Source organism: Polypterus senegalus, chromosome 4, assembly GCF_016835505.1.
Source record: "Polypterus senegalus isolate Bchr_013 chromosome 4, ASM1683550v1, whole genome shotgun sequence".
Taxonomy (NCBI): Eukaryota; Metazoa; Chordata; class Cladistia; order Polypteriformes; family Polypteridae; genus Polypterus; species Polypterus senegalus.
In genome coordinates this window covers 142,161,897-142,187,999 of record NC_053157.1, presented here as the reverse complement: position 1 = coordinate 142,187,999, position 26,103 = coordinate 142,161,897, and the positions used below count along the sequence as shown (strand labels likewise).

The 26,103-nt window shown below is 35.9% G+C and overlaps 1 protein-coding gene across 2 annotated transcripts in view; it reads left to right on the top strand.

Annotated features, from left to right (window-relative positions):
* LOC120527686 (gamma-aminobutyric acid receptor subunit alpha-2-like) overlaps positions 1–26,103 on the top strand; it is a 377,740-nt gene that overhangs the window by 327,451 nt on the left and 24,186 nt on the right. For both annotated transcript variants that reach the window (XM_039751381.1, XM_039751382.1), the window contains exon 9: positions 8,579–8,781. In XM_039751381.1, the coding sequence (XP_039607315.1) occupies positions 8,579–8,781 (203 nt within the window). The remainder of the gene's footprint in view (positions 1–8,578; positions 8,782–26,103) is intronic.

Below are 26,103 nucleotides of genomic sequence, written 5' to 3'. Positions count from 1 at the left end.
CATGGAGAAAACAGTATAAAAGACTTGGACAGCAGCCAAACACCTCAAAGCCAATGGACGGATGGAAGATTCCATCATTCCATCCTAAAAATCCTTTCAGCGCAGCAACGAAAATGGCAAACTCTACACAAAGTGTTGTCATGGCTTCCTCGTCTGTTATGCCGCATAAAATAGTCATTAAAGAAAGTTATTTTCTCTTATGTGATTTCTTTTTTTTTTTTTAATTTTATTCATTTTATTGCAGTCATTCCATACAAGTCAATCAATTTTTACAAAAAGTAGGATTAAGGACAAGTCGACCCCGACCCAAGAGAGAGAGCAAGGCCAATGGAGTAAAACTTAAGGCTTGTAAACATACCTAAATTGATGAGTTTGATAAGCCAATAGATATGGATGGAGAAGAAAAAGAAATGCAGAAATAATTCCTTCCTCTGTGCTTTAAGAGCTTATTCTAAAATATTACTGATTAGATCCTGCCATGTTTTGAAAAAAATTTGTACAGATACTCTAATTGAGTATTTGATTTTTTCCAATTTCAAATAGTATAAAACATCGGTTTCCCACTGACTTAAAAGAGGAGAGTTAGAATTCTTCCAGTTTAGCAAAATCAGTCTGCGTGCCAAAAGTATAGTGAATGCAATCACAGTTTGTTTGTCCTTCTCCACTTTAAACCCATCTGGAAGAATCCCAAACACAGCTGTTAATGGGTTAGGAGGGATTGTCAGATTGAGGCTGTCTGAAAGGCAATTAAAAATTTTGCGCCAGAATAATGTTAATTTGGTGCAGGACCAAAACATGTGACCCAGTGAGGCTGGGACTTGATTGCAGCCTTCGCAGATTGGATCATGCCCTGGAAACATTTTGGAGAGTTTTAGATGAGACAGATGTGCTCGATATATAATTTTGAGTTGAATAATTGTATGCTTTGCGCATATGGAGCTCGAGTGAATTCTCTGCATTGCTACTTTCTAATCTTATGTGATTTCTTACTGCTGTATCACTATGGGAGGGATCTCGCCTTTTTACATTATATCTATATGGTTTTCGGTTACTTAAAACGCCGCAATTAACTTTACAAAAGAACTTATTCCAACCAGGAAGCTAGTGACCCCTGCTGGAAATACCTCTCTGGCACCATTTACATTTATGTGTGTCTGCTTACTTTGAACAGGTTTGCCCCAAACCCCCCTCTACTATGCTCTAAAATTCTGTACATATAAATAGCACACAGGCTTTTCAAAGAACATTTCCTTATTTCTAAAGCTTAAAATGAAATGTTGTGATTTCCTATTGCTCTCATTGTGCTTAAAACCTGCTTCAACTCTTCTTCTGGATCAATGAAAAGCACCATTTTTTACTGATTAACCAAACATCTTTTGATGAAATGCGATTTTATTTTAATCATATTATGTTCTCCCAGAAGAGTGTAGTATATTTTGTAAACCATATACTTCCAAAATTATATTCGACCTTTAGTCACTAAACATTCTAATTCATGAAATTTCAGGAAAAAAAGAAATATATTAATATATTAAGAACAGAACAACAACAAAACAAGGTAAGGTCAGATGGCTGGAAGGACAGAAAAAACAATAAATAAAACAAAACAAAAAAACTCAGGTTAAAATCTGCAGGGTTTCCAAGGCCAAAAGTCCATCTAGCCCCACAGATCACCATCACAGAAGAACCAAAAAAAAACAGATAGAATAGTGGAGATTATTACACAATTTGGATACCTAAAGACTATGATGACTCTTGTTTTTAACATTTTATTAATTTATTTAAAATCTTATTTTTTGTAAAAATCGATTTTTATGGAATGATTACAATAAAATTAATTAAAATAAAAATAAATCAAAAAACATTCCATAGAAGTAAATCAAGTTTTAGAGAACTAGGTTTGAATCAAATCAATACCCACCCATGAGAAAGAGCTAGGCCAATAGAGTGAAACTTTAATAGTATCCATCCATCCATTATCCAAACCACTATATCCTAACTACAGGGTCACGGGGGTCTGCTGGAGCCAATCCCAGCCAACACAGGGCACAAGGTAGCAAACAAACCCCAGGCAGGGCACCAGGCCACCCACACACACGAGACAGTTTAGAATCGCCAATGCACCTAACCTGCATGTCTTTGGACTCTGGGAGGAAACCAGAGCACCTGGAGGAAACCATGCAGACATGGGGAGAACATGCAAACTCCATGCAGGGAGGACCCAGGAAGCGAACCCGGGTCTCCTAACTGTGAGGCAGCAGCACTACTCACTGCACCACCATGCCGCCCAACTTTAATAGTAGGAAAAATAAAATAAATAAATAAATAAATAAATATAAATAGAATGAAAAAGCGAAGAGAATCCACTTCCTCAGTTTAAATGTTTATTCTAAAACGTTATTAATTAGATGCTGCCAGGTTTTGAAAAAGTTTTGTACACATCCTCTAAGTGAGGATTTGATTTTTCTCAATTTCAAATAGTATATAACATCAGTTACCAACTGACTTAAGACATGTGAATTAGAATTCTTCCAGTTCAGCAAGATAAGTCTACATGCCAGTAGTGTAGTAAAGGCAATCACAGTTTGTTTGTCCTTCTCCACTTTAAGCCCGTCTGGAAGTACACCATTGCTGTTAATGGATTAGGAGGGACTGTGACACCAAGGCTGTCTGATAGGCATTTAAAGATTTTGGTCCAGAATGATGTTAATTTGGTGCAGTCCCAAAACTTATGGCCCAATGAGCCTGGAACTTAATTGCAACATTCACAGTTTGGATCTTGCCATGGAAACATTTTGGACAATTTTAAACGAGATAGATGTGCTTGATATATAACTTTGAGTTGAATAATTGTATGTTTTGAGGGTATGGAGCTCGAGTGAATTCTGTGCATTGCTACCTTCCATTCCTTTTCTGAAATGTTGAGTGAGAGGTCCGTTTCCCACTGTACTCTGGGATCTTTGAAAGGAAGGAACTTTAAAATGTTCTTATATATAACAGAAATGCTGCTTGAGTCTTCAAGACTGATCAGTATTTTTTACAAAATAGAGGTAGGTGGGAGATGAGGAAAATTGGGCAAATTGGGTTTTGTTTAGTAAAGTTTCTGATTTGAAGGTGATGAAAGAAATGTGTTGCTGGAAAGTTAAATTTGGAGTGTAATTGTTCGTAGGAGGCAAAGGTGTTGTCTTTGTACAGATCTCTAAGTGATTTGATCCCGAATGTTTTTCAGACATTAAAAACTGCGTACATTTGAGAGGGTGGAAAAAGGTGGCTATGATGGACAGGTATCTTTCTATATTGATTCCATATTCTGAGTGAAAGAAGCACAACTGGGTAGTTAGTATATTGGAGATGACTTGTATTTATTGGGGTACTACAGAGCAAGGAATATACTGAAGTACTGCAGGATTTTATTTCTATTGCAGACTAAGCCTGTGTATGTTCATCTATTTTTGTCACTGCCCAGGTTTTTATAGCTTGTATGTTTGCTGCCCAGTAATAAAACTGAAAGTTAGGTAGAGCCATGCCACCTTCTGCCTTAGGTCTTTGTTGGGTCGCCCTTTGGATACGTGGATGTTTTGAATTCCAAGTAAATGAGGTTATGATTGAATCTAATTTCATTGAAATGATTTATTGGTGTATATTGGAATGTTTTGAAATAGAAAAAGAAGGTTAGGAAAAATATTCATCATGACAGTGTTAATTCTTCCAGCTAAAGTGAGATGAAGGGTAGACCATCTATGCAAGTATTATTTATTTTTTTCTGTACAGGCAGCAAAATTTTATTGATAAAGAGCTTTATGTTTACTTGTGATGTTTACCCCTAGGTATTTAAACTGATGTACAATCTTTTGAAATTCTGTTAGTACTGTTAGAAATGCAGTATATAGTACCATATCATCTGAATATAGTGAAATTTTCTGTTCAAGTCCTTCTCTGATAAACTCCTTTATCTCATAACCATTTCAACAGTGAACTACCAGTGGCTCAATGACGATTGCAAAAAGCAGTGGTGACAAGGGGCATCTTTGTCTAGTACCATGTTCTAGTTTAAAGTAGTTTGAATTAATGTTGTTAATAGAAACTGAAGCTTTGGACTGGTATACAATAGTTTGATCCAAGCACAAGTGTTCAGGCCAAACCCAAATTTCTCCAATGCAGTGAAAAGGTATTTCCATTCGACCATACCAAATGCTTTTTCTGCATCCATTGATAATAATATCTCCGGGGTGTTAGACTTTGTAGTTGAATATATTACATTATGTTTATGATATAATTATCATATTCACTTTTTTGTTTATGTATAATTGATAATTACAGTTTGTATTAAAATCTTTCTTTTTGTGGCACATGGAACAAAACTGTTTATATGTTTATGGAATTGTCTTAGAATGCCTGTGTTAGTTGCAAAGTACTACATAAGCACTGAATGGAAATAAATGAATACACTTTATCAGTAAATTCATCAGTGAGAATGTATGTTGATATTACTGATACTTATACCAGTTTCATACATTGTCAAACTACTTCACTTGGTTTTCTACTTAATTCTTTGCTGATATATTTTTTTTTAGTTCCTTGGGAAGGTTAATGTGGTACACATTACTTATCATTGATTTAATAAATTACTGTTTTTTTAATACAGTTATTCTTTACGTTTTGTTTCTTGCCTTTTGTATTTTTTGACTTTGTCTTTCAATATAATTCTCAAGTTGATGGCAAAACAATGTTAGTTTTAATTTACTCCCAGCAACATTTTAGTTTATGGACATGAATACTTTGTACAGTTTTAAATGGCATGAATGCATGTTTAGCCTAGATTGGAAAAAGCTAATTTGTTGGAGAGTGACACTCCATTTTAGAATTTTCCACTTGGCATTACTTTCCAAGGTCGATGGCAGAGCTGCCTAGTAATCAGCAACCTATAACATAGATTTTACATTACTTTAGAACCATTTAATAGTTGTTTTTCAATATTAGATGAAGAGGATTAGTTTTAGAAACTTTGTGTATCAATATTTTTAGATGAATTGTGTTTCATTTTTTAATGATACAAATGTGTAATGATTTACATATAATGCACTTATCAGAAATGAAGTGCAAAATATCCTAGTGAAGAAGTACATTATATGGTGCATTTGTCAACAAGTAACTACCTTCTATTTAAAGATTTACTTATAAACTGTAGCTTTGGCAACATGAAGTCTTAGTTTTTAGTGCTTCATTTCTCAGTTCAAGAGTCCTGGCTTCAAATCTGCCTAGATTTGAACATTGTCGGATTCACTTATTTCTCTTATGTTCCTGTAAGTTTTTTTCAGGGTACTCTTAACTGAGTATAGGTGAGGTTGGGTGAATGTGCCCTAAGATGGACTGGGACTCATCCAAAACCAATTTCTGCCTTGAGTGTGATGCTCAAATGTCGAAAGCACCTATATTGGAGTACTACTATTACACCCTAAGCAGCCCTGTACTGGGTCGAGTGAACGTTTAAAAATATTTTGCTATATCATACAGGTGAACTATACCACACATTGACAAAAACAAGCAACGGGTGTCAACTTTATGCTTATAGTAATTCAAATGCTACAATATTTACTATTGACTTTTAATATTGTATGAAATCATATATGTGTTGTTTCACAATTGTCACAAAAAATATTTGGAAAAATACTTATTCTTTGCAAGGAATACCCCAGTGTTATACAACAATCAAAAAGTTCAGACCAATAGATTTCAACCAATGTTATGAACCCTTCAACTGACTGAGGAAACTGAAGCAATAGGCTGAAAACTGCAAACAGTACTACACCGCTGTTCTGATTTTTCATGTGCTCTTGCATATTACTTCACAAAACAACATCAAATATTATAAGTGACACATCAGTATTTACAGCAGATTCTCCTGCTCAAAACAAGTCCAAGCACATTATTCTACGATGCATCAATCATGAGATATCCTCTGAATATTGGAGGGACTGAGAGGCCACCTTTAGGAAGTACCAACCTCCCATTTCCAGGTCATTAGCTTTGACTCAATATGCCACACACTCACAAACCTCATGCCATTGGATGGCAGCAACTGTGAGTCTCCAATACGTAGATGTCCATATATGGACATAATGAGACACAACTGAAAGAATGTATAATGAAAAAATAAACCATTTGAAGCAGGAGCAGACAGTGTAAATAGTGTAGGTGGGAGGGGGGATACTTGGGTGTAAGAGTGTATCGGGGATGGGGCTCCGGGTTTTTATGTGATTTACTGTTTTATGTGCATTAAAATTGTTATAAAGCTGCATTCCCGTTTGGAGGGGTTTTGGATAAGGGTGAGGATCCATGGTGCCAAATACTGTAACAATTTATTTATTTTTGTTATTTACAAGAAATGTTAGACAGGAACAGTGGGAATATCACAGAGGTGAAAAACTGCCCTGGCATTACTTGTACATGAGATATACTGTATCATTACTGACTGATCATAACACTTGATACTAGAGTATAAAGTTCACCTCTCTCAGTTTCCTTTATAATGTACTCTTCAGTCACTTTGTTGATCTTTGCATTATAATTTTCCAGCATATGGAAATAAATATGAACATTTACAGACACAAATATATGCATGATACCAGTATATTGCATTTTACAGTCATTCCCTTTAAAGGTAGTGGGTTTGATTAGAGTAGCTAAGAATGTTGATCTTTTTATGTTACATAATTTATGTCAGTAATGCATCTCATATTAAATTAATCAGTAATGTATGATATCAATCATTTATAAAAAATGTCTCTACACATCATAAAGAAGGTTATTACTCTGTTCGGATGATCTCTGCAATTTGGGTTCAATGAAGTTGTCCATAAGATGATCTAATGTAGCCTTTGGAGTGATGGTAAAAGTGCTACTTTACATTATTTGATTAATTAATGGTAGATAGTAACTGTCTTTGTTAAAAATGCATTACTATGACTGGTAATACTTAAATTATTTTAAAAATTTCCTACAAGCTTAATGTTATCAAAGTTGTTTCTTACCACCTTGGACTGAACCTTACATTGACAAGTAATTACTACTCCACAGTCAATTGACAAAAGGTGTTAAAAAGTTGCTAAAATAATTTTTTATGTGTTTTTTTCTTATGTATTCTCCCACTTTATATAATCCCTCTAATATATACAGCCTTCACTAAAATAATAAAATTTAAAATAAAATTTATTTATTTTTTACTTTTGATTTTGAACATTTTTCATTCTGACACTAGGAAATTAATTGCTGACACTTCATGTTCCTGTACAACTGGTTCCAACACTACTTCTGCTGGTGTTGAGCATCATATGGCCAGGAGGCACTCCATTACAAAGAAGTAGATTAACCTTGTACATCTACTGCATTCTGGCCTATAGAAAAGTACTGGACACAGCTTATAAAAATAAGAAACAGAAATTGGCAGTTAATTTACTGCCTTATCCTGTCAGACTGTTGTTGAGATTACCATGTATTGTGAATTTTAGCAGTCATACACGATCAAGTAGAAATGGGTAGATATTTGAAAAGAAGCTGTCCACAGATTAATCCATTACTGTATAATCAGAATACATTTGGAATTACCTTTCAAGGTTGATGGTATATAGTGATTGTTTGCAAAGTAATGAGGATTTTCAGGATACTGCAGTGTCCATTCATGCTACAGTATGTTGTTTTATACTGTAATATACAAAGGAAGGCACTGTATCTTCGGTGTGCATTGCTTGAATGTTTTTATAAGAATGTTCAAAGACAGATCCTTCCCCATCCCGCACTGTATGACAGTCAAGATTATTTATTATAATACTGTTAATTTATCCTTATAGGTTCTACTTGTCAAAGTTCCTTGATCATAATTTCAGCTATGCCTTTATAATCAAGCAAAACAGAGTTCACAAAGCTTAGAAATAACTATATAAGGATATTGTAATCCAACAAGAACATGGGTTGAAAGTATTTTTTATGAACTCAATTGCATGTACTAAAACATGATGAGTGCAAGAGGGAATGTAAAACTTCCACATAGACAGTGACAAGACCAGGATTCAAATCCAGTCTTCTGAAACTGTAGGCAACAGATCTCATGGCTGCACATTTATTTATGAAGAATTAGTGTCAATAGCACATTATGTCTTCAAGAAAAGTTAATCATGATTATTTTTTAATTTTTTTTTTGCATTATTTATTAAATGACAAGACCTTTCAGGACTGTTTCATTAACCGTTGAAGCATTGGAAATGTTAAATACAATTTGTTACTTAATAATATTTTTATTCTGTGTTCGAAGTAAGAAAACAGATAAAAAATCACGTCATTGCAATTTGATATAACGTATTTTACCCATTACCTTTTTATCTTCATTAATTAATTTCTCGTAAAGTGCTCAGTTCCAGGTCAAATTTTAAGCAGATGACTGCATTATGAAAACTTGATTTGTTATTTCATATTCATGTAACATATTTTATACAACTGATACATGGAAGACTGTTTTTTATATAAGCCAAAGTTTTAAAAATATACAACTATTATATAATTTTTTAATGTATTTGTTTTTTAGGTGTAACTACAGTACTGACTATGACTACTTTGAGTATCAGTGCAAGAAATTCACTTCCCAAAGTAGCATATGCAACAGCCATGGATTGGTTCATAGCCGTCTGTTATGCCTTCGTCTTTTCTGCATTGATAGAATTTGCCACAGTGAACTATTTTACAAAGAGAGGATGGGCCTGGGATGGAAAGACAGTAGTGAATGATAAGGTATTTTTTCAGTATTATTTATATTCACCATACCGATCTCTTTTTGTTATACTTATTTGAACTGTGAACTTCCAAAACATGTTGCTTGTTTCCTGTGATGTATTAATAGTTTTTCTTTGCCCTTCCAAGTAAGTACATATTTGTAAAATGTTTATTTTATATATGCACTTTGTCAATTTTTGTTTCAAATTAAGTAACCTGCTGTGTAACTAAAATTCAGTTTTTGGGTTTTAATTAACAAAACACAAAACAGCACTGAAAATTGTATGTCTTAAAACAATTCAATGTGTGCAAAACTATTTGATGAGAATCAGTGTCAGGTCACAAGTAAACTAGTAGAATGTGAAAATATAATGAAGTCAAAGAATGCCTCTTGGCTTAAAATAATGAATGCAAAATTGCCCTAATTTTGTTCTGGCCTATCATCAGTAGTATAGTCACTTAACAACTTGCAGAACTAGTCATGCAGCAGTCATTCAATTGGAGAAACATAGGAAAAGTGAATACACTGGGCTATTGTCACTGCTCTATAATTGTGCCAAATGAAGTTTCTGTTTAAGATTTATAGTTTGGAGTTTTTTTCTTTATATGTGTTTCTTAACTACTTGCCTGCTATTTGGATTTTTTCTTTTTGTGGTTTTCAGATTTTTTATCTTTGCGCAGTGATAGGTTATATTCAGTTTTCTGAGTGAAGCAAAACTGTTTGCCTGATTGTTAGTTCATCAATCACATAACAACATCAGAATTAATTTTCACTAAATTGTTCATGTGCATTGCTATTCATCCAAGTTAAAATGTAGGCTATAAGGTGTATTGGAGAGGGGGGCAGTAATAGAAAGATCAACCCAAAAACTAGCACCAACGTAACTAGGGACTACAACTACCATCAGGCAGCAGGAGAGCACTGAGGCTGATGGGAGGATACTGTTATAAAGTTTCCTACTGGTCAAAGCAGAATCTTGTCTAAGACTGCAGATATACAGCATTTTGTACTGAACTAATTTGGATAACAGTTTTATTTTCTCCCCAGATTACAGCTTTTGTCTAATAGTATTTCATTTTGTCTCATCACGGATTGTGTTTAGCCATGTTGAATGTCCAATAGGCCTTTTATCTGTTTTGACTCTTTTCTGAGAAATATACAGGTGTGTGTATATATATATATATATATATATATATATATATATATATATATATATATATATATATATATATATATATATATATATATATACTCAGCAAAAAGAAACGTCCCTTTTTCAGGACTGTGTATTTCAACAATAATGTTTTAAAAATCCAAATAACTTTACAGATCTTCATTGTAAAGGGTTTAAACAAGGTTTTCCATGCATGTTCAATTAACCATAATCAATTAACTAACATGCACCTGTGGAATGGTCGTTAAGACCTTAACAGCTTACAGAAAGTAGGCATTTAAGGTCACAGTTCTAAAAACGCAGGACACTAAAGACACCCAAAGAAAGATGCCCAGGGTCCCTGCTAATCTGCGTGAACGTGCATTAGGCATGCTGCAGGGAGGCATGAGGACTGCTGATGTGGCTAGGGCAATAAATTGCCATGTCCGCACTGTGAGACGCCTAAGACAGCGCTACAGGGAGACAGGAAGGACAGCTGATCATCCTTGCAGTGGAAGACCACGTGTAACAACACCTGCACAGGATAGGTACATCCGAATATCACACCTGCATGACAGGTACAGGATGGCCACAACAACTGCCAGAGTCACACCAGGAACACACAATCCCTCCATCAGTGCTCAGACTGTCCGCAATAGGCTGAGAGAGGCTGGACTGAGGGCTTGTAGGCCTGTTGTAAGGCAGGTCCTTACCAGACATCACCAGCAACAATGCCGCCTATGGGCACAAACCAACCTTCGCTGGACCAGACAGGAGTGGCAAAAAGTGCTCTTCACTGATGAGTCACGGTTTTGTCTCACCATGGGTGATGGACGGATTCGTGTTTATCGTCGAAGGAATGAGCGTTACACCGAGGCCTGTACCCTGGAGCGGGATCGATTTGGATCGATGGCTAGGGCCATTCCCCCCAGAAATGTCCAGAAACTTGCAGGTGCCTTGGTGGAAGAGTGGGGTAACATCTCACAGCAAGAATTGACAAATCTGGTCCAGTCCATGAGGAGGAGATGCACTGCAGTACTTCAAGCAGCTGGTGGCCACACCAGATACTGACTGGTACTTTTGATTTTGAGCCTCCCTTCATTCAGGGACACATTGTGAAACATTTTTAGTTTATGTCTTATGGTGTTGACTCTTTTAGTGTTCATACAGATATTTACACAGTAAGTTTACTGAAAGTAAAAACAGTTGAAAGTCAGAGGACGTTTCTTTTTTTGCTGAGTATATATATATATGTACAGTTGGCATAGTCTCGGCAGGATTCTCTGGCCATCGGTTTGGCAGTGGATATGTATTTAAAAATTTACTGTGGACAGAACCCTAAGAAGGCAGAGTCATGACACACGGGAAAAATCTCCAAACCCAAATTTACCAAGTCAGTCATGGCAAGAAGAAGGCCAGTAAGAGCTGCAGTACCAGCGGAAGTCCAGCGCCTAATATTGTCGGTGCTCAAAACGAGCCATGGAGCAACTACGCGTACCGGGAGATGTTTCCGGAAGACGACGACTGCTACGAGGTATGTGCCGGGAGCGAAAATGAAAACCTTTTTAAAGTAACGCATCTTGTCCCGTGCTCATACTTCGTAGAGAAGCATTCGGAAACCCTGAGGGAGGCAGAAGATACTTCCAAAGGAGATAGTACGCTCTCGCTCGAACAGAAGCGCCAGAAAGACTTCTGCATTACGGTTGCCGGCAAGGGACACATGACCTACCACAAGAGATTCCAGGAAGGTGACGTTCCGTGTCACACTGCAGGTGACTTCACTCAAAAGAAGACGAACTTGGGTTTTCCGGAGGGGAAGGGGGAGGCGAGTGAAGCGCCACTCAACCCACAAAAAGGAAAGGAGGGGGGGGAAATGATTGATCGATCCGCCGACAAATTAATACAGGCGGGTCGCAGTCCACTAAAGATGGCGACCCGGTCCTCTGAAATAGAGAACTCCAATTCCCAGAAGCCTGTGTGCAGCCGAACGTGCCAGGAACCGGCGTGCTTATTGTCTCCCAGTCGGGAGGTAAAGCTATTGATGGCTTGAGCCTGCCTTCGGCTGAACTAATTAATATGGATGTGTGCGAGCTTGAGAAATTGCTTCAGCCCATACACAGTTTTTTACAGGTGGTGCAAGCAATCCAGACGATCGTTGCAGACTTGCGAGGAGCGGCTGAAAAAGAAATTAAATGAGTACCTGCGGCGATTTTCTCAGGAGCCTCCTGTCTTAATTAATTCGGTGGTACAGGTAAGTGAGACCTGTACCATATATAATGAAATACGGACGCAGTGTGATCTGGGCCCGCGTTTAATAAGCAGCAGGTGCCGAGTCACTGCTTGCCCTACAAAAGAGCGTGGAATATTAACAGAGTGGTCGGGGGAAGGGCCGATCGAGCCGGAGCAGCTGGATGGTGCTGTCTTTCGGAGTGCTTCGGTCCTGAAGACCCCGACCCGTGTTGTAAATGAGTCGAAGGAGGTGCAAACAGTAAAGCGTCTCTCTCTCTATCTCATAGAGAGACTCAGACTGTGGGGAAGCCCCAGTGTAAAAAGGAGATCCCAATTGAGACAAATGGGTCTCCTGACAAGATAAAAAAGGGAGCTGAAAGCTCAAGGGTGGCCAGGAAACCCTCCTCAGCGGAGAGAAGGACAGAGCCAGTTTCCGAGCTGTTTTCAGTCTCACAGGGGGAGACTAACAGGGGGACGACATCTGTGTTATGCATGCCGTCGACCGGGCCACATTTGGTGAAATTGTCCACGGAGAACCGAGGAAAAACTGTTTAACTCATGTGATGTTCCCCCTAGGTTCTCTAAGAGGTATTTTCCCCGACATAGTCAAGGACCGGCCACAGCCAGAGGCTCTTCATGGAGGATGATGTCCCTCGCAGGGCTGGACACTCCGCCCCACTGGGCTTCGCTGAGGGGAGGGAACTGTGAGGGATTGCCGGCCGTGTATCCTGGCCAACACCCCCACACCGTCAGATTGAGCCATCCCTGCAACATGGAAGGGCCCCGAATTCCAGCAGGGCACCATGGAACTTGGAGTTTTTCATCACAACCTTGCTGGATACCTTGGGGGCCACCGGAGGACGCTGCAGGGAGGCCCAGGGACTTATACTTTCCTTATAGCCCAGAAGTAATTCACAATTGCAGAAACCGAAGAAATGATATACTTCCGGGCTGAAGTAAAAGAGAAGTTTTTGCCTGACCCGGAAGTGCTGGATAATCACATGGACTGAAGGCTCAGAAGCACTTCCGGGTCGAGGACTATATAGGACTGTGGGAGATCCCAGACAGATTAGCTGAGTTGGGAGGCAGGGTGGCTAAGCGTCTGGGAGTGGAGGATTTGTGATTTGATTATTGGAGAATTGATTTGTTTATTATTTATGAGAATTGTGGAGAGGAGCGTGCTTTGTGCACATTATTATTGTAATAAATAATTATTGGACTTTTTATCTGGTGTCTGAGGGTTCAAGGGAGCGAGAGTGCCCTTAATCTACCACAATGTATATATATATATACAGTACAGGCCAAAAGTTTCGACACACCTCCTCATTCAATGTGTTTTCTTTATTTTCATGACCATTTACATTGGTAGATTCTCACTGAAGGCATCAAAACTATGAATGAACACATGTGGAGTTATGTACTTAACAAAAAAAGGTGAAATAACTGAAAACATGTTTTATATTCTAGTTTCTTCAAAATAGCCACCCTTTACTCTGATTACTGCTTTGCACACTCTTGGCATTCTCTCGATGAGCTTCAACAGGTAGTCACCTGAAATGGTTTTCACTTCACAGGTGTGCCTTATCCGGGTTATTTAGTTGAATTTCTTGCTTTATCAATGGGGTTGGGACCAGCAGTTGTGTTGTGCAGAAGTCAGGTTAGTTGGACGATCATTTATTTTTCGGTGCGTGATATGGTACTGTATATTTCGGACCCAGAAAATTCTGTGCCTGCAGTCTTAGCAGCACTCACAGAATTTCAAAACATCTCTGGTCTCAGAATTAATCTGAATAAAAGTGTACTCTTTCTAGTGAATTCTCAAGCATATAATATTAGATTAGATACCCTACCTTTTATCATTGCAGAACAGTTTAAATACCTAGGGGTAAACATCACAAGTAAACATAAAGCTCTATATCAACAAAATTTCGCCGTCCGCATGTAAAAAATTAAACAAGACTTGCATAGATGGTCAACCCTTCATCTCACACTAGCTGGAAGAATTAACACTGTTAAGATGAATATTCTTCCTAAGCTCCTTTTTTTATTTCAAAACATTCCAATATACATTAATAAATCATTCTTTAGGCAATTAGATTCAACAATAACCTCATTTATTTGGAATTCAAAACATCCACGCATCAAATGAGCGACCCTACAAAGACAAAAGGCAGAAGGCGACATGGCTCTACCTAACTTCCAGTTTTATTACTGGGCAGCAAATATACAGGCGATAAGAACCTGGACACAAATAGAAGAACATACTCAGGCTTGGACCGCAATAGAAGTAAAATCCTGCAGTACGTCTTTGTATTCCTTGCTCTGTGCTCCAATAAACACACATAATCAGCAATAAACAAATAACCCAATTGTGCTCCACTAACTTAGAATCTGGAACCAATGTAGAAAGCATTTTAAGACGAAGAAGCTTCTATCTGTGGCACCTCTGCAAGAGAACCACCTCTTTCAACTTTCACAAACATAAGCAGTTTTTAATATCTGGAAAAAATTTGGAGTTAACTTGCTTATAAATCTTTATACTGTATAGACAACGTCTTTGCATCCTATGAACAATTACATTCCAAATTTAACATTCCAGCTACACATTTCTTTCACTATCTTCAAATCAGGAACTTTGTTAAACAGAACCTTCCAGATTTTCCTCATCTTGCACCCTCATCCATGCTGAAAAAAGTATTGCTCAATCTCAAGGACTTAGACTCCATCTCTACAATATATAAAATCATTTTACAATCCCTCCCTTTCAAAGATCCAGGAGGACACTGGGAAAAAGATCTCTCAATTAATATATCAGAAAAGGAGTGGAAAGTAGCAATGCAGAGAATTCACTCGAGCTCCATATGCGCAAAGCATACAATTATACAACTTAAAATTATATATCGAGCATCTGTCTCGACTAAAACTCTCCAAAATGTTTCCAGGGCATGATCCAACCTGCGAACGTTGCAACCAAGTCCCAGCCTCACTGGGTCACATGTTCTGGGCCTGCACCAAATTAACATTATTCTGGACAAAAATTTTTAATTACCTTTCAGACAGCCTTGGACTCACAATCCCTCCTAACCCATTAACAGCTGTGTTTGGGGTTCTTCCAGAGGGCTTAAAGTGGAGAAAGACAAACAAATTGTGATTGCATTCACTACACTTTTGGCACGCAGACTTATTCTGATAAACTGTGTTATGTGTTATATTATTTGAAATTGGAAAAAATCAAATACTCAGTTAGAGAATCCGTACAGACTTTTTTCAAAACATGGCAGGATCTAATCAGTAATATTTTAAAATAAGTTCATAAAGCACAGAGTATTTATTAATTTAGGTATGTTAACAAGCCTTAAATTTAACGCTGTTTGGCTTGCTCTCTCTCTCAGGGGTGGGGATTGATCTGTTCTTAACTCAATTTTTCTTTTTGTAAAAACTTGATTGCTTTGTATGGATAGCAATAAAATTAATACAAAACAATATATATATATATATATATTTATATATATATATATATATGTGTTCTTTTTTAAAGATTTTCACATCATGTATCACTTTATCACATTACATCTCCAAAACAAACATCTTTATAAGGTCAAATCTAGATTAAAATCAAGTGTTTTATTTGGTGGGAATTAAAACACAATATTAATAAATTTTTAGGTAAGGAATTCCATATAGTAAATTAGACCTCATAAAATAAGTTGATTTTCCCTTCTTTAAAAAGATAATACAACTGTCTTGATTTGCAAACTTGTTGTGAATGAACTTTAGGATGCCAAAATATATCATGGACTTATCATGCTAATGTCTGAGCCACTGCTTAAGAAATGGTATTTTATAAACTTTTATCTTTTTATTATTGTCTTCTAATCATATAGGTCAACAATTGCATGTTAATATTGCAGCCCCTTTTTATCAAAAGAAAAAAAAGGCTCTGCAACAAATAACATTCTGAATGTAAGCAATTTAATAAGCACAGCAATCAAACTTCACTACTGTTTACGTAATAGTATAGAATAGTCCAAAGTTTTGCTCTTCTTTTACTCTCATTTTCATGGTGAAATCAAGAACAGACTCCAACAAAATGTTCTTTCCCATTTGATAAATGATCGTTGTATCAGTGAAACTAAAAGATAACAGTACTTTATAGCCTAAGCTGTGCTTCTGCCAGGGTTTTTCATATTATAGGCTCAAAGGATTTATGATTACTCTACATAACAGTATGATGGCCAAAGACATAGTGGAGAAAATGATTGTTCTAAAATAAGGTAACATAGAGGTCTTTGTCAAAATCTGTGTTTAGAGATTTAATGGTGTGTCCAATGAATTTAGTACTTAATGTGTTATGCATGTACCTGAAGTCTGTGTTCCTTATAAACAAAGCTGATCACAAACTTTAAACTCAACTCTTCTTGCTTAGCATTATTTATCGTCTTCCTTCTCTACAGCTATACAGTATATGTTTTGATTCCATTAATGATCATGGAGTTTATTTATTTCAATAGTGTTCTTTTCAAAACTATGTCAGACTGCTAATTCACAGACCTATTGTAACATGACTCAAAAGTTTGACTCATTACTCTTTCACAATTCCATACTCAGTATTGTAATCTAAAAACATTGTAAATACTTCATATCTGTCATACACCTTGTTAAGAATCCATATTTAAATGTTAATGTACGATGTTAGTGAGTTTGTTGAGTGGTACAGTAATTCAGTTTTGATTTTATTTGTCTGGCTTTCTGACCTGCCTTCTTTATGAGTTATGGTAGGATTTCCCTCTTACACACACACACAATCATTGGTTTCGATCTTGCCCTACCCTGATTAAGAATCTTAGATGTTTATCCAATTGCTTACATTTGATTTGAAGAATTTGCTGGTTACAGGTACACTTGCAATTTTAATTGCATTTTTGAATTGCAATTGACTTACTTAAACACTAGTACTGGTAATTAAAGGAAATCTAGAAGCAATTATATTAAGCTAATGAATTGTAACATGATTGTGCATCCTAGGCTGGCATCTAGGACAATGAAATAGAATGCTCCAGTTAGTCTGAGTGTAATGTCATCAGATGTTGATAAGGGGTAGTGTTGATGTTTAATAGCTTTGCTCAAGTCACTTGAGTTAAGAAATTAAGTTTTTCTGCATACTTTCTTTACCACATCTAATGTATCAACCTATTGCATAGGGGCTGTAACCGTGATAATGATACCTGATTCTGCTATTGTTTTAAGCTGTTGTTTAAGATGGTTGTGCAGCATGAAGAGTGATTATCTCTGTAGGCACTGAGGGCTAAGTAAAGGGGTTGACACAGATTACATTAGCTTAATAAGGTCCATGGGTGAACATATTTTCAAAGCTAGCAGGAATGTGAGTAAGTATCTGGAAACACACAAACATATTTTTGTCTTTGTATTTGCAGTTTTCCATGAATGCAGCTTTATCATGTATTGGATCCCCATCATAATTTATCAGTCTGAAGTATGATTGTACTGCAACATCTCACTCTAAGTTGCTGCATACAATATAGTATGATAAGGATTTAAATACAAATATCAGTTTTTTATCTCAATATTTACCTTATCCTACTTACTATAATACCTGGAAAAAAATGACAGTGCATCAGCAGGCAGCCTGTTATTAGCTGTCTGAATTTCATTAACTGCTTGTGTTTTCTCTTCTCATTTTAAATATCCCAATTCAGGAAAACAGCTTTGATTTTAAGTCTTCTTTGCAGTTTTTTGTGGGATGTCTGCATTTTTCTATTCATTCTTTTAAGCTTCATTACAGTTACATGCCTTCTTTCTTCCTAACTGGCTATAGATCCTATTTGCTCATGCAGCCTTTATGCTGTTTTAAGTTATCAGGTGAGGATAGATTGGAGAACAGGCACTGATGCAGCACGTTGCCACACCCACCACACAACAAAACAGCTTGGGATCCTGGTTGGCAACCCCCCAGGCAGACGCGTTGTCCACTTTCACCCTCCGGAAATGACCATCTATCTACCACAGCCAGGTGTTCTGTGGGCATCCCCTTGGCCTGGCCCAGCTACTTGGGTCCTCAATAATGATGACCCTGCAAGCTGAATCACCCTCGGGGAATCATGCCACATAGCCCTAGTGCTGTAACTGACACTCTGTCACAATGTGCTTCATTCGGGACTCTGTGAACAACTGCTCATTCGACAGAAAATCAAACCAGTTGTACCCAAGGATTCTCCAAAGGCAGTCATCTCAGATCACTGGATATTGTCCATGTTTCGCAACCATATAGCAATACAGGAAGCACCAGGACTCTAAAGAGTTGGACCTTCGTCCTTTTGCACGAAGCGCCACACACCCCTTTCCAGCGACCTCATGACCTCCCATGCTCTCCCAATCCATCTACTGATTTCATAGGAAGAGTCACCAGTGACATGAATGTCACTGCTGAGGTAAGTAAACCTCTCGACAAGGTTGGCACTCTCTTCACAAACAAACACAATGCTGATGGCTATGCCTAAGAAGTCATTAAAGCAATTCTTGTAATATTTAGTGAGGTTGAGAACTATGTTTCGCTTTGTTCGACATAAATTCAGAGCTCACAGTCAAGTTTCTTATTCACAGCAAGTATAATAAAAAATAGTATTGTTTCAAACTATTTACTTATCGTTAATGGCATTTTGCTGGCAGCTCTTCAGTCACGGAATTCTCAGGTGATTTACTAGTTTCTTTTATTTTATTTTGGAATGTATTTGTGTTGAGCAATACATTTGAAAGCTATTATAATAGAGTTTGGTATATTTTCCTTGTGTAAATGTTTCAGGTTGTATAAATATTTCTCCCTTTTTTAATAAATCAAGAATATTTTTGTTTTTGCATCCCCTTTGCCCATAAACAGGCATTAAACTATAGTTCCACATGTTGTTTGAATTTTCATGGGACATCAGCTATGTCATTCCTTTTTTTCTTTCTTTGCAAACGAAATTTAATTTATTTCCAGATAAATGCATTAAAGTGGAAGATATATAATGCAAAATTCAAACACATAAACTGCTATAAAGCGAAGACAGAATATCAGTTCAATCAAAAATACAGTCAATCTAATACATAACAGAAAGAGATTAAGTCATCATAAACAATTCTACCATTTCTAAAAAAAATTCTTTTTGTTGTTTTATTCTTTTTTGTAATTCATGTTTATTACAATACCTTGCACCATCTTTTTACAACATGGCTGAATTTCTTCAGTGCCCTGCACAGGTAAAAAGCATTTGCTAAACTCCCACTGGCTTTTACAAGCAGAGTAATTCACCTGCATGAGAACTGATACACCTTCTCACAACTTCAGAAGATGAAAATCTTCTAAATGATTGAATATGTACAGTTCATATTATCTCATGGAAAATGGTCACTCAATATACCAAATCTTTAACAGAAAAGATATACCACAGACAGAACCGTAAACTAAAGGAGTATTTAAAATATATATTGACAGATTAAGTGAGAATAAATCAGTACAAAATATTGTTTACAAAGCATGATGGCACTCAAATACCATTAAGATTTGTGTCTAGGGATTAGACTTTAATGTTCTCCATTTAAGACAAAAAAGAAGGCATTCACCTTGACTATAACGTGCAAGACCTGGTTACTCTAAAAATGCCTTCCCAGAGGTTATTTTTAGAATATCCTGAGAGATATACTAAAGATGAGTACTTCTTCAGTATACCCTTCAGTTATAAATGTGGGCAGAGCCCAGACAGCTGTTGTACCACTGTATATAAGACGTAGACAAAAAAAAAAATTATAGTTTTCCAAATATGATTGATCTTAATTTTGGCACACGTAGTAGAATTAAAACCCCCATCAGTGAGCCTCAAATTATCGTAACAACCTGAGGTGATGGGAGATGAAGGAATGTTAGCAACGTTAATGGTTGTTGCTTCTTAAAAGGACTGCTGGTTCCTTGCCAGCTGTACTCTCTTTGTCATTTTCCAGCTGCTCTGAAATGGCACTCAAATGAACTTAGGTTCTACACCTTCCCAGTTGCCTCTGAACAAAAGCCAGGATCTTATATCAGGCTTCGTTCCCAGGCCAATGAAACTTGGCAGCTGAGAGACATCCAGGTTCTTTCAGAAAGTGCTCTATTTCCACTCCAACACACTCAGGGTGTTCTCATAATCAGTGGCCATATAAGAAATGTGTCTCTCTATGCTCCATACTAAGATGTTTGCATTAAAGTATATCCTTCCTCAAATATATAAATCAACTTTGGCCCCAAGTTATAACAGAAGTCAGATTAAGTACAGTGCAATCGCATTATGTTAACTATGTGTATTCAGTATGCATTTACAGCTTTTTATAGGAATAAAGTATATATTTGATGAAAAATATTTTAATGTTTCAACAAAAAATTACTATTTACTGTAAATTCTATATGTATTAGATAACCTGTAATTTCTGTTTATCCAAACAGCAGAACAGGAGAAGCAAGCACTATGTGTATTTCATTTTCGGCACGTACTTTCTATTTTTCTTCTTATTGTAATTAGTTTAAAATCAAAACTTACAAACAAGTCAGGAAATATTATAAAATATAAAAATACCTAAAAATGTTAATCGTTAACTCAGAGATTTCCAAACATGCTAAAAAATTTGCCATTGAAGTGAATTATTAATACCCATAATACCCATATGCCTTTTGTATATAATGAAAATTGTTAAAATAATAATATATCACTGCTGCAAATTGAATACTTAGTTTGTACATTTACAGTGTAAGAAAGTAAATTTTAGGATATATTTTCCAATTCTAATACTTTGCCATTAAAATGTAATTTTGGTGTACTTTGTAAAAAAAAAAAAAAAATAAAATCTGTAGTACAAAATCACATTCATGCCTTAATTATAACTTGCTATTCAGTACAGCTAGTGATTATTGTAAGGTTTCTCTATAAATGCACTTCTAAATGGATTAATGCATTTTGAATTGACAAAAAAAATCCGGCTGGTCTACCTAATTGATGCAGGACCATTTAATCCTCTTCTAAGTACCTGCCACGAAAATGAAAATGAAGATTATATCTGTGGTAAGACATATTGATGGAAAAATCCTTTGGTCAAATGTAACTACCAGTAGAGGGCAAATAATAGAGAGAAGCTCATTTAATAACTCAACCATCTATATCACATTATAGGTTACGGACTAAAGTCATGATAAGTTATCAGTTTAAATGGTGTATTGTATTATCTTTCCAAATATCCTGTATGACAGTCAACTGGAATAATTACACAGTAAGCTGTTTAAGTCTTCACCATTATATAAAATAAGTATTCCTAGAGTGGAACACATTATACTGTATACAGAAATCCAATTTGCTTAGAAGGATTTGTTGTTTGGATCAGGGTGAATGAACTCGAACAGAGCATTTTTAAGAAACTCACAAAGTATTGCAGAAAGCATTACAATACTGAGAAACAATTGAAATGGATTCATATAAAGCTTTATGCAATTTTGATGTTTAGAATGGGCCATAATTCTGTTGTTGACATACTGTGCAAGATTTAACTGGTTAGCAGCAAATGATTGATTGTTGAAGTATGGGAATGTTCAGAAATCAAATTATAAGATATAATAAAACATGCATTGGAGAACATTTTACTGTCAGAAAGGAAAAGTGATTCTGGTAAAACTTTTATTATGGCCAAATAAATTCCAGTGTGTAATTATGAGTAATTTTGTCTCTGAAGGAATAAATGTGACTGTTTGAAGCATACTTTTCACATGTATAGATGCTTATGAATAAAGGCACATTTTATACTCTCTTCTTTATGGTCAGGGGTACTGGAGGTTAATGCATTTTTTTCTGAAACTAGCAGGCATTTGGGTGTCACCATTCATATAAAGACCACCAATTCATGGCATTCCACACTCTGGCAGAAGGCAATGTTTTAAATCAGTCAATCTGCCTAAAAGCATGCACTGTAGATAGTAATGCATACCCTTCTACAATGAAAAATACACTGAGAAAGCACACAAGCTGGGAATTACGCACATGGTGAGCACTTTACCACCCAAGCATATAAAAAATTGATACTTAAATACAATTTTTAACAATAGTTATTTGTTAAATAATTAGAATTAACATTTATATTATCAACAATTAAAAGAAATGGATTATTTAATAAAAATATGTGTATTAAAATATGAAAACAAAATATTTCCTTTGCATCGTTTTAGGAATTAATTAATATTTTTAGTTAGCATGTCTCTGATGTTCATAAGCAACAGCATTTTATATCTAAAGAAAGAGAGATACTTTGGGTTTGTATTTTGCAGTATGTAATCAGTCAGAAAATTACACTGACAGACTATAGTGCTTTGAAAGCTTTGAAAAAGAAGAGGTAGGAGGATAAGAGTGATGCAGTCCTTCAGGTTTAAATATGGTTGAGTTGCTAATAGTGAGGTGAGTTGTCTCCCTTGACAGTGCCTAAGAATAAAGCACTTCGCATACTACATATTTATAAGGCGATGTCTTCCTGAAGCTCAATGAATAATTAATGGTGTTCATCAGGAGTCACAGTTTCTTTGAAGCATTTTTTTTTTCTTTCAGCTCCCTGTGCCAAATAAAGCTAACTTATGATATGAAGGGTGAGACTAAAAAGTAAACCTTTGAATACTCCTCAGAAGGAGATCTGTATAATTAACAAAGACGGTAGGTAAAAAGTCGAAAACAAGATTCCTGCAAAACTTCTAAAATGTCATCCTGCCAATTGTGTAAAGTTTTCAACCACCTACATATCACCTGCACAACCACCAGTAGTGTAACTGCAACAAAATAGAATTTAAATACCCTCATATACTGTAAAGGATTTGATACAATGTGTGATGTATACAAATATAAATCTTCTTTATGATTAAAGGAAAATAAGGATACAGTAAAAGTGTTTCTTAATCAAGCAAAAAGAAAAGTAAATTCAATAAAGTTATGCACATTTATGACTTCCAACATATAGTAAAGAGTTGCACAGGAAATAAATGATTAAGTATGCTAAATATGCAAATAATAATTTCACAAACTTTAACTGTTTGGCAGCATTGCTAGTACTAAAGCAGAGCAATTTGTTTTGGATTTTCTATTATGGTTAACATGTTATGTATAGATGGAAAATGATCTGATGCTGTTGAAAACTAATAATATTAATTACATCAGTTTTGTAAACATTCAAGAAGAAGTCTGCATTTAATATGGTCTAAAATCTGCAACAAATACCTGGCAGCTCAGGCTGTATATTTTAAGCTAAAAATCATTAATATAAGCACTATGCATAATGCCAGATTACAAGGTTTATGGGAAAAGAAGAAAAAATATCACACCAAGGCCCACATTTATGTAATTTGTTTACTGTTATGTTGAGTCTGATGCCAACAACATGAACAAAAAGAAAATTGCAAGCAACTTTTTAATAGGGCTTGCAGTTTGAGAAAACATTAATAACTAAATTTCATTTCAGTAGTGCTAACAAGGCTGCAAAATACATTTAGAATGAATAAAGTAATTATTTTCATTATTGCAACAGTTCTCAGGTGAATATGATGTGTGTCACCCTGTTGTAATCTATTATAGATAAATTGAGAATTTTTGTGAAACAATTGGTGCACACATATATACATTTAAACTTTGCCTTAGTAAATGTAAATACATAAGATTTGTGTTGTTTATGTAATTCCAACAATTTATTTACAGTAATACAGAAACTATGCATTTACTCCAAAACACTCCCAATAAAAGCAGTAATACGGCCTGCACAGATCAGTCTGAATGTGTAATCTTTCTATAATGAATTAGCAAGCTTTTGTATTAATTAAAATCATTTCTTAAAAAAAAGGTATAATCAGGCTCTTCTTAAACGACCTTTACAAAAACACCAAAATTCCCATTGCAGGGGACTGATATACATTTTATTTAAAAATCATGAAACCAGAACTCCAAAGTTATCATCAAAGGGTTTTTTCATCTCAAAGAGAGTACACATTGTATATAAGAGCTTTCTTTATTAAAATGCATCATCCATGTTTGCTAATATATTTCATTTAAAGTATATTTATTTTATACAAGTAATTTGTCATGAGCTCCCATTACTATAGATTGCTGGTTCAGCTGAAATCTTTTACTTTTACCAGCACAACAACAATGTGTGCAGAAGACCAGGCAGGACAAGACCTTTATTTGCTACGTAGTAATTTAATGGACTGGCTAACAAAGCCCACAATCACATTGTGGCTATGCTTTAATAAATCTCTTCAAGTTTCTAATTACAGGAAAAAATTGACATTTGCTCAAACATATGTACACTTGAACTTACAAATATACAATCTAAAATCTTTTTTTGAAGAAGAATCAAATGGGAATGATCTATCGAATGAATCTTTTGAAGAAGTCAGTTAGAGGAAATAAATCCCTGGCATGAATATCTATACTATAAAAAACAGCAAAGCAATGAACAATAAATTATCCTAAACATGTCAGAGTAAGGGTAGGCATCCTGGTTTAGTGGTTAATTCCGCTGACTTACACATTCAGACTCCAGTGTTTGAATTCCGAACTTGTCCATTTTTTGTGCAGAGTTAATCCATTTTTCTCATGTCGGTGGAAGTAAAAGTGAACAAGTTGGGATGACTGAAATGCCATGTTGGCCCAGGTGTAGTCATATATGCATGAATGGGCCCTGAAGTGAGTGGACACCCCATTCAGGGATCATTTCTGTCTTGCACGCAATCCTGCTGCCACTAGCCAGCTATATTCATAGGGCTAGAGCAATGGAATTAGCAAGATCTGAGAATATTATGTAATGTGTTACATTATAGCAAAATCTACCAAACACATGCATGTCTTTTTCAAATCCAAGGAATAAGATATCCTGATCACTGTTGGATAACGTGGCTCATTGTGTATAAACTAATATCCTATTCCACCCACCCGTTCATCTTCCAAACCTGCTTTACTCTGAGTAGGGTCACAGGGAAGCTGGAGCCTATCTCAGCTAGCATAGGGCAAAAAATCAAGAACAATCCCTGTATAGGGTGCCAGTACATCACAGGGTGAACAAACACACACACACATACTCACAAAAAGGCCAATTTAGCATCGCCAATCCAACTAATCTGCAGGTCTTTGGACTGTTTAAAATAAAGAGAACACCCAGAGGAAACCAACATTAACACATGGAGAACATGCAAAAACTAATTTGCGACTGTGACATCAATGTCCTGTTCAGTGTAGTATGTACTAGTATTTAATGCTTGATCATTATCTGCATTTCTAAAGCATTGTGAAAAATTATTCTTACATTTCCCACGGTTAATGCAAGATGATAAATATATTAAAAATTATTGAATCAGAAAGATTGTGAAGCTGAGCTTAAGTATGCTATTATGAATATTGGTGTTTTCAAGTTTCCCTGAAGGGGAATGAATCTACTTTTTAGTCTTTGTCTAAGAATCAAAGCTGGGACATAAAGTAAATACCACAAGAGTGTTTTTTTTTTAAACTTTATTAATCCCGAAGGAAATTACTTGTTTTTTTTCGCATACCCTTTGGGGTCAGAGCGCAGGGTCAGCCATTGTACAGTGCCCCTGGAGCAATTGAAGGTTAAGGGTCTTGCTCAAGGGCCCAGCAGAGTAGGATCTGTTTTGGCAGTGACGGGGATTCGAACCGGCCTACTTCAGGATACCAGCGCAGATCCTTTTGGGATCATAGTTAAATAATTTCACAACAAAATTGCTCATTTGTGTCATGATTTCAAAGAATTATAAAAAAAAAATCTTTCAGATACTTAAAGCCTGTAAAGGTTGTGCAGTTAAGGCAGCAGCATCAGCTTTGTTACTGTCCAATATCCAGAAGGCAATGCAGTTGGGATTCATCAGTCTCCGAATCTGACTGTGAGCCTTATAATTTTT